General features: G+C 51.4%; 1 protein-coding gene across 1 annotated transcript in view; it reads right to left on the reverse strand.

Moving 5' to 3' along the window:
- Positions 1-8,424, reverse strand: part of LOC140902985 (phospholipase A2 inhibitor and Ly6/PLAUR domain-containing protein-like) — a 45,353-nt gene extending 36,929 nt beyond the window's left edge. The window contains exons 1-3 of the mRNA XM_073323567.1: positions 8,376-8,424; positions 6,203-6,352; positions 5,794-5,937 (exon numbers count right to left, since the gene is read on the reverse strand). Of these exons, the coding sequence (XP_073179668.1) occupies positions 5,794-5,937; positions 6,203-6,352; positions 8,376-8,424 (343 nt within the window). The remainder of the gene's footprint in view (positions 1-5,793; positions 5,938-6,202; positions 6,353-8,375) is intronic.
- Between the last annotated feature and the right edge of the window lie 6,262 nt (positions 8,425-14,686).

A 14,686-nucleotide genomic window follows, 5' to 3' on the forward strand; every position in this document is an offset into this window, starting at 1 on the left:
ACATAAGTTTTTAATTGAAGGACGACAGAGAGAAAACCAATTGGTCCACTTTGGTATTTTCCAGAGCTTTCCTCTGGAAACATCACTTCAACCTCCAAAAGCCTTCTCCTCCCTTTGCCAGGGTCCCAGGTGGGAGGAAGGGAACATTATCCCCATCTTATAAACAGGGAAACTGAGGCAGAAAGAGGCAGTGTCAGACTCAGAGCCACGAATACAGCCAAGGAGTCAGATTTCAGAGTAGCAGCCGTGTTAGTCTGTATCGCCAGAAAGGACGGGAGTACTTGTGGCATATGAATTTGTTAGTCTCTAAGGTGCCACAAGTACTCCTGTTCTTTTAACCAAGGAGTCCTAATTGCTGCTGGCTTCCAGCCTATTCTAGACCCACCCCCTCCCTGACCTGGGGATAGAACCCAGGAGTCCTGGCTCCCAGAACTCAGACCATGTGAGTCAGTGCGATGGTGCAACAGTGTCCCCTCCTGGCCAAGCAGGGCACGGTCCCGGCTCACCCAGCTCAGCGCGGCCCTCACGATAGTCCCTGTGTCCAGGAATCTGCAAAACCCCTCCCGCTGCTCAGCCCTTTTCTCCCTGCACTCGCTGGGCCAGCGTGTGGTACATACACCCCAGAAGAGACCCCCACTCCCTGCAGACAGCAGTCAGAGGGGCTGGGGCACCCACATGGTGGCCGGGCATTTTCTGCAGTGACCAGAGCAGCGATGAAGCAGCTGGCTGTGGGTATGGCAGGCAGGTTCAGAGAATCAGAGAACCATAGAAGATCAGGGTTGGAAGAGAGCTCAGGAGGTCATCTAGTCCAACCCCTGCTCAAAGCAGGACCAACCCCAAGTAATTCATCCCAGACAGGGCTGTGGCAAGCTGGGCCTTAAACACCTCAAAGGATGGAGATTCCACCCCCTCCCTAGGAAACCCAATGCAGCGCTTCACCACCCTCCTATTGAAATAGTGTTTCCTGATCTCCAGCCTAGACCTCCCCCACAGCAACTGCAGACCATTTCTCCTTGTTCTGTTGTCTGCCACCACTGAGAACAACTGAGCTCCATCCTCTTTGGAAACCCCCTCAGGTAGTTGAAGGCTGCTATAAAATCACCCCTCACTCTTCTCTTCTGCAGACGAGAGAAGCCCAGTTCCCTCAGCCTCCCCTCCTAAGTCACGTGCCCCAGCCCCCTAATCATTTTCCTTGCCCTCCGCTGGACTCTCTCCAATTTGTCCACATCCCTTCTGTAGTGGGGGGCCCAAAACTGGACCCAGTACTCCAGATGTGGCCTCACCAGTGCCGAATAGTTGGGAAGAATCACTTCCCTCCATCCGCTGGCAACGCTCCTACTGATGCAGCTCAAACTGCCGTTGGCCTTTTTGGCAACAAGGCCACCCTGCTGACTCATAGCCAGCTTCTCAACCACCCATCCATTCTCATCTCATCCCAGGTCCTTCTCTGCAGAAAGGTTGCCAAATACCTGCCCCCTGCGGGATCGGCTGGGGCTGCCCCATGACATCCTGGTGGGCCCGGAGATGGGAGATTTCACAACCCTGCATGGGACACTGGCTGATCAGATGATACCAATGTGTCTTGAGGCCAATTCCCTTGTGCATTAGTGCAGATCAGTGGTTCTCAGCCAGGGGTCCAGGTACACCAGGGGTACACACAGGTCTTCCGGGGGGAACATCAGCTCATCTTGATGCTTGCCTCATTTTACAACCGGCCGCATTAAGGCACGAGTGAAGTCAGTACGAGCTAAACTGTCGACCCCTTGTTCATATTGCTCTATATACTCTACACTGAAATGCCAGTGCAGGATTTGTCCTGTGTTCCCACCGAGTTATTTTATAATGGCGGAAATGAGAAAGGAAGCAGCTTGTCAGCAGCAGCATGGCCATGACATTTTGCATTTTTATGGCTGGTTTTGTGAGCAAGTCGTTTTTAAGTGAGGGGAAACTTGGGGTACCCAAGACACATCAGACTCCCGCAAGGGGTACAGCTGTCTGGAAAGGTCGAGAGCCCCTGGCCTAGATCAAAGGCATGGCGAAGGTAGAACAGTGTGTTTGGAGTTTCAATTTCATGAAAACCAATGGGCCGTGGTATGGTTTTCTCTTCCCCATCTGCTGTTTTCGCGGAGTAACAACCATTCACCCTGAGCACAGCCCTGGGACTCACTGACCCAGCAGAGACGCCGGAGGGATGCTAAGGAGGAACTTTAGCACCAGAAAAGTGCTGACCCCAAAGGCAGGGGCCATCGTGTGTGCTGACCGCCGCGTTCCTCCCTCCCCCCATCGAAGGCAAAGCCCAAGTGGGTGGGGGCCCTGCCAGCTTGTTCTCTGGGAGAAGAAGCTGTAAGGATGGATTCAGGGAAGGATCCTGCCTCGCTGGGCTGGCTGGACTCTTACAGGGACCAGAACGGGATGCAAAGCGGGGATCCCCGGAGACCGTCTGGGGGCACCTGAAAAGACTTGGGAGAATGGCAGTTTCTCCCATCACCGCCACCGTTTGGAATTACAGACTACAACTCACCTGGGTATGAATTTTACCGGCTTTAACCCCTCGTGACCCTCATTCCCTTTCCTTAGCTCACAAACCTTTAGCGAGTATCCTACAGACCTGGCTGCCAGCGTTGCCTTTGGTGGAGGATCTGGGGTCCCGGGGCTCTGGGGTAAGTGACCGGTCTCCTGGGGCTGGGAACAACCTGGGTGGGCTGGTTTGGGGTGTACGTGACCTTTCCTCACAAAGTCCGGCTTGTCTGAGAGTATCTGAGGGGACTGGCTGTGACTCCGGGGTCAGACGGGGGCAGCGATCCAGGAGTTCACGCTGGGTGAAATCTGCTCACAGAGCACCACCGGTTGGGGGGATCTGCCCTGTTTCCTGACACCTTCCCTGAGCCCGGCACTCCCAGTGGAGCCGCTCCAGAGAGCGGGACGAACTGAGCCCTGCAAAATCAACCTAGAAGGACATTTCTCCCCTCCAGGGCGTTCCCGCCTGCCTGGACAGCTGGGTGAGCCACAGCCTCTCCTTCCCACAGCCCTCCTTCCCCAGCGGAGCTCAGCCAGCCGGTGCCTTTCCCCCAGCCATGGGCCTTGCCTTCCGGGAGGGGGTCCAGGCAGGACTCCTGGGTTCCATTCCCTGGCCCTGCAAGGGGAGAGGGGTCCAGTGGTTAGAGCAGGGGGCTTGGGAGCCAGGACTCCTGGGCTCTATCCCTGCCTTTCAGAAGGGAGTGGGGTCTGGTGGGTTACAGGGTGGGGTACTGGGAGTCAGGACTCCCGGGTTCTCTTCCTGCCAGCATCACTTGTGCACAGATAGGGGCGGGGGGGGGGCCTGGTACGGGACGGTCAGGGGACAAGGAGTGAGGGGGCTGCTTTCCCCACAGCTTGCTTTATTCAGCCAATGCACAAAAGGAACCCGCAATCCCCCCCAAAGAGAAGCAGCAGCCGGAGGCTGCTGAAGGGAGGTTCACTGCAGCCCAGCACGCAGCAGAAGGGGAGGACGCCAGGGCAGGGCTCAGGGCTTCCCGATGCCTCCCCCGGCCCTGGGAGCTGGGTAGCACTTGGCCTGGAAGAGCCACTCCAGCGCGCCCCGGGCGTATTTCTTCTCTCCCGCTCTCTTCACACAGGCGCCAGGGGAGGCACATCCAACCGCAGCCCTCCTCAGGGTGATGCCAGCTGGACGGGGGGAGACAGACGTGATCGGGGGCTCCCACATTCCCCCCCCCCCGACCCCGAAGAGATCTCTCACACACTCCCCTCCCAGCAGGACTGCACCAGGCTCTGCAGGCATAGGAGTCTAGTGCTCTGAGCAGGGGGCTTTAACTACGTGAGAACATAACAGAGGAACGGCCCCCCTGGGTCACACCAAAGGTCCATCTAGCCCAGTATCCTCTGGCCAATGCCAGGTGCCCCAGAGGGAAGGAACAGAACAGGGAATCATCCAGTGATCCATACCCTGTCGCCCATTCCCAGCTCCTGGCAAACAGAGGCTAGGGCCACCATCCCTGCCCATCCTGGCTGTAGCCACAGATGGACCTGTCCTCCAGGAACTTCTCTAGTTCCTGTTTGAACCCTGTTATAGTCTGCACCTTCACAACTTCCCCCAGCAATGAGTTCCACAGGTTGACTGTGTGTTGTGTGAAGCAGTACTTCCTTTTATTTGTTTTAAATCTGCTGCCTCTGGTGACCCCTCGTTCTTATGTTAGGAGGAGTAAATAACACTTCCTTATATACTTCCTCCACACCCTTCAACCTTCTCTAGACCTCAATCATATCCCCCCTTAGCCGTCTCTTTTCCAGGTTGAAAAGTCCCACTCTTATTAATCTCTCCTCATGTGGCAGCCGTTCCATCCCCCACATCATTTTGGTTGGGCTTTTCTGAAGCTTTTCCAATTCCAATATCTCTTTTTTGAGATGGGGCGACCACATCCGCACGCAGTGTTCAAGCTGTGGGCGTCCCATGGATTTATACAGAGGCAACATGCTATTGTCTGTCTTATTCTCTGTCTTTTACTTAATGACTCCCAGCATTCTGCTCGCTTTCTTCACCGCAGCTGCACATGGGGTGGATGATTTCAGAGAACTCTCCGCAATGACTCCAAGATCTTTCTTGAGTGGTAAATTCGACCCATCATTGTGTATGTCTACTTGGGATTACGTTTGCCCATGTGCATTACTTTGCATTTATCAACCTTGAATTTCATCTCCCGTATTGTTGCCCAGTCTCCCAGTTCTGAGCGATCCTTTAGTACCACTTCGCTGTCTGCTTTGGACTTAACTATCTTGAGTAGGTTTGTATCTTCTGCAAATTTTGCCACCTCACTATTTACCCCTTTTTCCAGAACATTTTGGAATATGGTGAATAGCACTGGGCCAAGTGCAGATCCCTGGGGGACTCCCACTATTTACGTCTCTCTGTTCTGAAAACTGACCATTTCTTCCAAACCTTTTTTCCCTATCTTTTAACCAGTTACTGAGCCATGAGAGGATTTTATCGCATGACAGCTCACTTTGCTTAAGAGCCTTTGGTGAGGGAGCTTTTCAAAGGCTTTCTGAAAATCTAAGTACACTATATCCACGGGATCCCCCTTGCCACAGGCTTGTTGAACCTTTCAGAGAATTCTAGTAGATTGGTGAGGCATGATTTCCCTTTACGGAAACCATATTGACCCTTCCCCAACAAATTATGTTCATCTGTGTGGCTGACAGTTCTCTTCTTTCCTATAGTTTCAATGAGTTTGCCCTGTACTGAAGTCAGACTTATTGGCCTGTAGTTGCTGGGATCATCTCTGGAGCCCTTTTTAGAAAATTGGTGTGTCATTAGCCATCCTCCAGCCATTTGGGACAGAAGCTGATTTAAATGGTAGGTTACAAACCACAGTTAGTAGTTCTGTAATTTGACATTTCAGTTCTTTCCGAACACCTGGGCGAATCCCATCTGATCCTGGTGACTTATTACTGTTTAATGTATCAATTTGTTGCAAAACCTCCTGTAATGTCTCCTCAATCTGGGACAGTTCCTCAGATTTGTCACCACAAAAGAATGGCTCAGGTTTGGGAATCTCCCTCCCATCCTCAGCTGTGAAGACCGATGCACAGAATTCATTTAGTTTCTCCGCAGTGGCCTTATCCTCCTTGGGTGCTCCTTTGGCATCTCGGCAAGAAGGAATCCAGAGTTCTCTCTGCAACTCTGCCAGGGGAGTGGAGTCTAGTGGGTCAGAGCAAGGGGCCCTGGGACTGAGCCAGGACACCTGGGCTGCACCTCGTGCTCTGTGTTCAGATCCCTCCCGCATCTGGAGGACTTACCCAGTTGAAATATCCCAGATTCCTCAACACAATGGTCCTCGGCACCAGTGCAAGCCAAGGGCTCGTTGTCCTTACAGCTTCCTGTCCACAGTGTGAAGCACGATGGGCACTGCCGGCCGTTCGGGATGGAGCTCACAGTTGGCACTGAGAACAGTCAGACACACACAGTCAGCCAGGGGTGGGGAGTCACCACACGCTGGGCTCGATCCCAGCTCGGGGAAGGGAGTGGGGTCTAGTGGTTAAAGCAGGGGGGCTGGGAGCCAGGACTCCTGGGTTCTGTCCCCAGTTGTAGGAGGGGAGTGGGGTCCAGCGGTTAGAGGTGGGGGGTGGGGTTGGGAGCCAGGACTCCTGGGTTCTCTCCAGGCAGGTGTGGCTGGAGCAGGGCTCTAGGTTTGCAGCCGACACACACCTGGGATGGCCCCGGCATTGCAGCCGTCGGTGTCACAGCAGGCGATGTTCGCCCGCACAGTGACATTGTGCGCGTAGGTGACCGAGAAGGGACCAGGCTCACAGTTCTTGGGCTCTAGGCACGATTTAGCCGTGTAGGACAAGGATCCCTCTGTGGAAGAGAAACAGAGCATCACCTCTGAGCTCCCCAATGGACCCCCAGCTGCTCCATCCTCCCCTTTTGTTCCATCCACCCCACCCCCAACTAATCTCATCTCCCCACCCCTGATAAAATCCTCTCTTCTGTCTGATCCAGGCCCCACAGCCGCCCACTGCAATTCCCCATCTCATCCCATCCCACGTCTATGATATTATCTTTCCAGACTGAGCAGTCCCTGCTCCTGGAAAGGAGCGGAGTCTATTGGTTAGAGTAGGGGGAGGGGCTGGGAGCCAGGACTCCTGGGTTCGACCCCTGGCTTCAGGAGGACAATGGTGTCTATACTTAATAGGAATCTTCTTTCACTCACCCGGCCTGAACCTTGCCACGACAGTGACGCAGGTCCCTTCCGAGGGGGCGCAGGGCTGCAGGGGGCCGGAGCACGATTGCTCTTCGGACACACACACCTCGCATTGCAGAGCGCTCCCTGGAGGTTGGAAAAATCCCTTCTCAGTACAAACCCCGGCTCCCCACCCCACCCAGGCAGTGCCCGTGGGTGAAATACCACCAGGAACCAAGAGGTGGCGCTGTGGGAGTTGTTACCACCAATGCCTTCTCACTGAACGTGTGGGCAGGCAGATCTTGGAGAAATGCCACCTGCTTTTGCAGCAGTTCTGCCCAGTTCCATTTAACTCTCCGGATGGGGAAAGGCATCTTGCTAGCTGGTCATTTGTATCTTACTCAAAACCACAGACAAGTCTGTTTGCTGCCTGAGTGTCTGTGGCTAGAATACATTTTCACCTGCTGACGTGGCTATCTGGGGTGCAGCTTGTGCCTGCGAACAAACCCCACACGTCTGTGTAGACAGAAAACAAGAATTCGGCTGCTCTGAAGAGGGGTTTCTGCCTGGCTTTGCGGTCAACCTTTCTCACACACGCACACACCCCGCCGTCACTCTCTGCTCCAGGCCTCTGCCTCTCAGAGTTACGTCAGCTCAGCCACACTTGACTTCAGCCCACTTTTCATCGCTGATCCTGCCAATTCTCTTCTTCAGAATACAATTGACGCTTGTTAAGCCTTTGGATTGATGGCTGTTCGTCTCCAGCCAGCGATCCCAAGAGCATAAACTCTTTCCTCTCCAGAGCGTGGGGGCCTTTAAATTCATTACGTGAGCATAAGGTAGTTTTAAGAAAGAAAGAAAGAAAGAAAGAAAGAAAGAAAGAAAGAAAGAAAGAAAGAAAGAAAGAAACATTGATTTTCCCACTTTGGTTTTTTTAGAGCTTTCATGTGGAAACATCAATTAAACCTCAGAACACCTTCCCCTGCCCTTTTATGTCCCTAGATGGTTGCAAAGTTATATTATCCCTATCAAAGAAATATGGAAACTGAGGTAGAAAAAAGATGTGTTCAATTCAGGGTTAGAACCAAGAAGACAGCTGAGAAGTCCTCACTCCTGACTCCCAGCCCGCTCAAACCCACGAGATCCCACACCTCTTTCAGAGCCACGGACAGAACCCGGGAGTCCTGATTTGCAGCCATCTCTGCTCAAACTCACTACACCCCAGCCCGCTTCTACAGCTGGGGAATGAGCCCACAAGTCCTGGCTCCCAGCCCCCCCCCCTTTGCACCCCCATTCCCCTTTCAAACCCGGGGAATGAAGCCAGGAGTCCTGGCAGGAATCTCAGCGCTGACAGGCAGGGGAACATTTCTAGGCAGGACGACATGTGGACGGGGGTGCTGCTCCTCATCGGGATGACCCCAAGCTCGGGCGAGAGCTGGAGGAGGAATGAGAAGAAGGAAGCACAGACGGACTCAGACCCGCTGGCCAGGCCCCTAGTGTGGGCTGTGGGAGTCCCAGACTCCAATCCCTGCTCTCCCCGAGTCAGCCGGGGGACGTGGCTCCGGGTTTTCCTCTTGCTGGTTTTACCCACAAATTCCATCCTGACCCTAGAATCCACCATCGACAGCAGCACTTTCCCCAAGTGAATTCCCGACCCCACCACCCGGCTCCCTGTGCCCGGGGACGGACGGGACTCACCTGTGGCCAGGAGAGCGGACAGCAGGCAGAGGGGCAGAGCAACCCACATGGTGCCTGGATGTTAGCTGCAGTGACAGAACAGTGAGGAAGCATCTGGCTGTGGTTTTATCCGGCAGGATGGCAAATACCTGCCCCCTGGGCGATCGGCTGGGGCTGCCCCATGACATCCTGGTGGACCCGGAGATGGGAGATTTCACAACCCTGCATGTGACTTTGGCTGATCAGGTGATGCCAATGTGTCTTGAGGCCAATTCCCTTGTGCGTTAGTGGAGATCTGTGGTTCTCAGCCAGGGGTCCTTGTACTCCAGGGGTACACACAGGTCTTCCAGGGGGTACATCAGCTTATCTTGATGTTTGCCTCATTTTACAACAGGCCAGATATAAAGCACTAGCAAAGTCAGTACGAGCTAAAATTTCCTGACACAATGACTTGTTTGTGCAGCTCTATGTACTATCCACTGAACTGTAAGAGCAATATTTATATCCCAGTGGAGTTATTTTATAATTACATGGTGGAACTGAGAAAGGAAGCTATTTGTCAGTCACAATGTGGCCGTAACACTTATGTATTTTTAGAATAACATAAGAAAGGACCTGTCATAAATATAAAGAGAAGGGGAACCACCTTTCTGTCCCCGGTGCTATAAAATCCCCCATGGCCAGTGGAAAAAACACTTTCACCTGTTGTCATAAATAGAAAGGGAAGGGTAAACTCCTTTATAATCCCTCCTGTCCAGAGGAAAAAATCCTCTCACCTGTAAAGGGTTAAGAAGCTAAAGGTAACCTCGCTGGCACCTGACCAAAATGACCAATGAGGAGATAAGATGCTTTCAAAAGCTGGGAGGAAAGAGAAAAAACAAAGGGTCTGTGTCTGTCTGTGTGATGCTTTTGCTGGGGACAGAACAGGAATGGACTCTTAGAACTTAGTAAGTAATCTAGCTAGGTATGTGCTAGATTATGATTTCTTTAAATGGCTGAGAAAATAGCTGTGCTGAATAGAATGGATATTCCTGTCTGTGTGTCTTTTTGTAACTTAAGGTTTTGCCTGGAGGGATTCTCTCTGTTTTGAATCTAATTCCCCTGTAAAGTATTTGCCATCCTAATTTTACAGAGGTGATTCTTTTCTACTTCTATTAAAAGTCTTCTTGTAAGGAAACTCAATGCTTTTTCATTGTTCTAAGATCCTAGGGTTTGGGTCTGTGGTCACCTATGCAAATTGGTGAGGATTTTTACCAAACCTTCCCCAGGAAGTGGGGGGCAAGGATTGGGAGGATTTGGGGGGAAAGACGTGTCCAAACTATGTTTCCCAGTAAACCCAGCTAAAGTTTGGTGGTGGCAGTAGAAATCTAGGGGCAAAGGACAAAATTAATTTGTACCTTGGGGAAAGTAAGCTTAGGAGATTTTCATGCAGGTCCCCACATCTGTACCCTAGAGTTCAGAGTGGGGAAGCAACCTTGACATGGTGGCAGAGTGGTGGGATTAACCTGAAATCATTTTGAGATCAATTTGAGATTTTTTTGAACCAGCAAAACGGATTTTAAAAAGGAATTTTTTTTTCCTTTGGGGCTGCTGGAAAGGAGGTCCAACTGAAAGCAACTAGAAAAGGAGGACTTGTGGCACCTTAGAGACTAACCAATTTATTAGAGCACACAAGTCCTCCTTTTCTTTTTGCGAATACAGACTAACACGGCTGTTACTCTGAAACCTGAAAGCAACTAGTTTTTTCTCCGCTTTGGGGCCAGAGCAGAGACAAAAGGGGATTATCTTTGTGAATAGGGGTTTTTTTTTTAGGATTTTGATTTTTTTTTCGAAGGAGCACAGATTTGAACACATTTTTTTTTCCTTTGGGGCTGCTGATAAGCAGGTTTCCAAGTAGTTGGAGGTTTTTTGCTTTGATTTGGGGCCAGAGCAGAGACAAAGGGAATTGTCTTTTTCTGTAGGCTGACAATCACTATCAGAGAATAGGTATCCTATTCCAGCACAGCAAAATTTTACAGCCAAGTTTTGTTTGTTTGTTTATTTCCAAACCTCGGCTGTAAAGTTAGTTAAAAACAGAGAGGTTCGGATGACAGAATCCACGGCTCAAGAAACGCTGGAATTAGCCAGATTTCAGGCTGAGGAAAAACAAAAGGAACATGAAAGACAGATAGAACTCATGCGGCTGGAGAAGGAGGTACAGGAGGTTGCCCACAGGAGGGAAATGGAGGCAAGGAAGCATGTGGAGGAGGAGAAGGAAAAAGAGAGGAAGCATGAACTGGAGATGGAGAAGGTAAAGACTCAGCAGAATATACCAACAAACCCTAGCAATCCTTCTCCAGGTAGCACTTCCCATCCCAGAAAGTTCCCCACCTACAAGGCAGGCGATGATACCGAGGCCTTCTTAGAAAACTTCAAAAGGGCCTGCCTTGGGTACAGCATCCCTACAGACCAATACATGGTAGAGCTGAGGCCGCAGCTCAGTGGACAATTAGCTGAGGTGGCGGCTGAAATGCCTAAAGAACACATGAACGAGTATGAACTGTTTAAATCCAAGGCGATAGTCAGAATGGGGATAACACCCAAGCATTCTCGTCGGAGGTTCAGAGCCCTAAGGTGATAACCAGACGTGTCATTTACCCGACATGCCTACCACATTGTGAAACACTGGGATGCCTGGATATCAGGAGCAAGTGTTGAATCTCCAGTAAATTTGCCCTTCCTAATGCAAATGGAACAATTCTTAGAGGGTGTTCCTGAGGAAGTAGAAAGATACATCCTAGATGGGAAGCCCAAAACTGTAATCGAGGCAGGAGAGATTAGAAACAGATGGGTAGAGGTGGCAGAGAAGAAGAAAACTGGTCGCAGTTGGAGCGGAGACCAGAAGGGACAACCCCAGACCACACCCTATTGCCAGGGGCCGCCCAAGGCCCCAACTGCCTCCCAAAGAACCTTCCAGACACCTTATCGTCCCACCACCCCGTTCTCCCGCAACCCACCTCACCCCAGTGACCCGTCAGCTGGACGATGTTTTAAATGTAACGAGCTGGGGCATGTAAAGGCCAACTGCCCCAAGAACCCCAACAGATTACAGTTCATTGCACCGGAATCAAACCAAAGATCCACAGGCCCAGATACCCTTGGAGTGGAGGAAAACTGTGAATGTGGGCGGAAAGAAGGTCGCCGAGTGGAGGGACACCAGAGCACAAGTGTCAGCTATCCATGCTTAATTGGTGGACCCCAATTTAATCAACCCAGAGATCCAAGTGACAATTCAACCTTTCAAGTCCCACTCTTTCAATTTGCCTACAGCCAAATTGCCTGTCTAGTACCAGGGCTGGTCAGGAATGTGGACATTTGCAGTCTATGATGAATATCCCATCCCCATGCTGTTGGGGGAAGACTTGGCCAATCATCTGAAGTGGGCCAAGAGGGTGGGAATGGTCACCCGCAGCCAGGCTAAACGAGCCGTGAGGCATAGCTCTGTTCAGGAAACTTCTATCAGGAGCCGGTCAGAGGTGATGGACCTGGACCCCAGGCCAATGTCTGCAACAGCACTAGTGGATCCAGTCCCAGAGACCCAGACGGAACCAGTCCCAGAACCAGAACCAGAGGAACAACCAGCACCAGACCCATTGCCAGCACTGAATCCAGTACTTGCAACCTCAACACCAGAGGGCCCCACCGAACCTGAACCAGCAGCAGCCCATAACGCTACACAAGAGGCCCAGCCAGAGCCTGAACCCCAACATAGTGTCCCAGCGGAGAGCGGTTCACAGTCAACGGAAACAGCCCCATCCCCTACATTGCTTCCAGAGGGACCAAGCATAGGTCCACAATCCAATGAGGAACTGATGTCTCCAGCATCAAGGGAACAGGTCAAGACCGAACAGGAAGCGGATGAAAGCCTCCAGAGAGCTTGGACAGTGGCACGGAGCAACGCATCGCCTCTCAGCTCTTCTAATCGATCCAGGTTTGTTGTAGAAAGAGGACTTTTATACAAAGAAACTCTTCTGGTGGACACCAGGAAGACTGGCATCCTCAGAGACAGTTGGTAGTTCCAACTAAATACCGGGCCAAGCTCTTGAGCTTAGCCCACGATCACCCTAGTGGCCATGCTGGGCTGAACAGGACCAAAGACCGTTTTTGGGGGGCCATTCCACTGGGAGGGAATGGGCAAGGATGTTTCTACATATGTCCGGTCTTGTGAAGTATGCCAAAGAGTGGGAAAACCCCAAGACCAGGTCAAAGCCCCTCTCCAACCACTCCCCATCATTGAAGTTCCATTTCAGTGAGTAGCTGTGGATATTCTGGGTCCTTTTCTGAGATCCAGAGGGAAGCAGTACTGACTGACTTTCATGGATTTTGCCACCCGATGGCCGGAAGCAGGAGCTCTAAGCAACCCCAGGGCTAAAAGTGTGTGCCAGGCACTAGCAGACATTTTTGCCAGGGTAGGTTGGCCCTCCGACATCCTCACAGGTGCAGGGACTAATTTCCTGGCAGGAACTATGGAAAACCTCTTGGAAGCTCATGGGGTAAATCATTTGGTTGCCACTCCTTACCACCATCAAACAAACGGCATGGTGGAGAAGTTTAATGGGTCTTTGGGGGCCATGATACGTAAATTCGTAAATGAGCACTCCAACGATCGGGACCTAGTGTTGCAGCAGTTGCTGTTTGCCTACAGAGCTGTACCACATCCCAGTTTAGGGTTTTCCCCATTTGAACTTGTATATGGCTGTGAGGTTAAGGGGCCATTACAGTCGGTGAAGCAGCAATGGGAGGGATTTACACCTTCTGCAGGAACTAACATTCTGGACTTTGTAACCAACCTACAAAACACCCTCCGAACCTCTTTAGCCCTTGCTTAAGAAAACTTACAGGATGCTCAAAAAGAGCAAAAAGCCTGGTATGATAAACATGCCAGAGAGCGTTCCTTCAAAGTAGGGGACCAGCTCATGGTCTTAAAGGCGCTCCAGGCCCATAAAATGGAAGCATCGTGGGAAGGGCCATTCATGGTCCAGGAGCTCCTGGGAGCTGTTAATTACCTCATAGCATTCCCCACCTCCAACCAAAAGCCTAAGGTGTACCATATTAATTCTTTAAAGCCCTTTTTTCCAGAGAATTAAAGGTTTGTCAGTTTCCAGCCCAGGGAGGAGACGACGCTGAGTGGCCTGAAGGTGTCTATTACAAAGGGAAAACTGTTGGTGGTGTGGAAGAGGTGAACCTCTCCATGACCCTTGGGCGTATGCAGTGACAGCAGACCAAGGAGCTGTGCACAAGCTATGCGCCGACGATCTCATCCACCCCAGGACTGACTGAACGGGCATACCACTCCATTGACACAGGTAATGCTCACCAAATTAAAGTCCAACCTTACCGGGTGTCTCCTCAAGCTAAAACTGCTAAAGACCGGGAGATCCAGGATATGTTACAGAGTGCATGGGCATCTCCAGTGGTTCTAGTTCCCAAACCAGATGGGAAGATACGTTTTTGTGTGGACTACCATAAACTGAATGCTGTAACTCACCCAGAAAACTATCCAATGCCACGCACAGATGAACTGGGGCGGGCCCAATTCATCTCTACCTTGGACTTAACCAAGCGGTACTGGCAGGTACCGCTAGATGAATCCACCAAGGAAAGGTCAGCCTTCATCGCACATCTCGGGCTGTATGAATTTAATGTCCTCCCTTTCGGGCTGCGGAATGCACCCGCCACCTTCCAAAGACTTGTAGATGGTCTCCTTGCGGGATTAGGAGAATATGCAGTCGCCTACCTTGACGATGTGGCCATATTTTCAGATTCCTGGGCAGAACACCTGGAACATCTACAAAAAGTCCTTGAGCGCATAAGGGAGGCAGGACTAACTGTTAAGGTCAAGAAGTGTCAAATAGGCCTAAACAGAGTGACTTACCTTGGACACCAGGTGGGTCAAGGAACTGTCAGCGCCCTACAAGCCAAAGTGGATGCGATCCAAAAGTGGCCTGTCCCAAAGTCAAAGAAACAGGTTCAATCCTTCTTAGGCTTGGCTGGTTATTACAGACGATTTGTACCAAATCGCCGCCCCACTGAGAGACCTAACCAAAAAGAAACCGCCAAATGCTGTTCAGTGGACCAAAAAGTGTCAGGAGACCTTTCACCAGCTTAAAGCGACACTCATGTCTGACCCTGTACTAAGGGCCCCAGACTTTGACAAACCGTTCCTAGTAACCACAGATGCGTCCGAGCGTGGTGTGGGAGCAGTTTTAATACAGAAAGGACCTGATCAAGAATTCCACCCTGTAGTGTTTCTCAGCAAAAAACTGTCTGAGAGGGAAAACAACTGGTCAGTC

This window comes from Lepidochelys kempii, chromosome 24 (genome assembly GCF_965140265.1).
Source record: "Lepidochelys kempii isolate rLepKem1 chromosome 24, rLepKem1.hap2, whole genome shotgun sequence".
In the NCBI taxonomy this organism is placed as follows: domain Eukaryota; kingdom Metazoa; phylum Chordata; order Testudines; family Cheloniidae; genus Lepidochelys; species Lepidochelys kempii.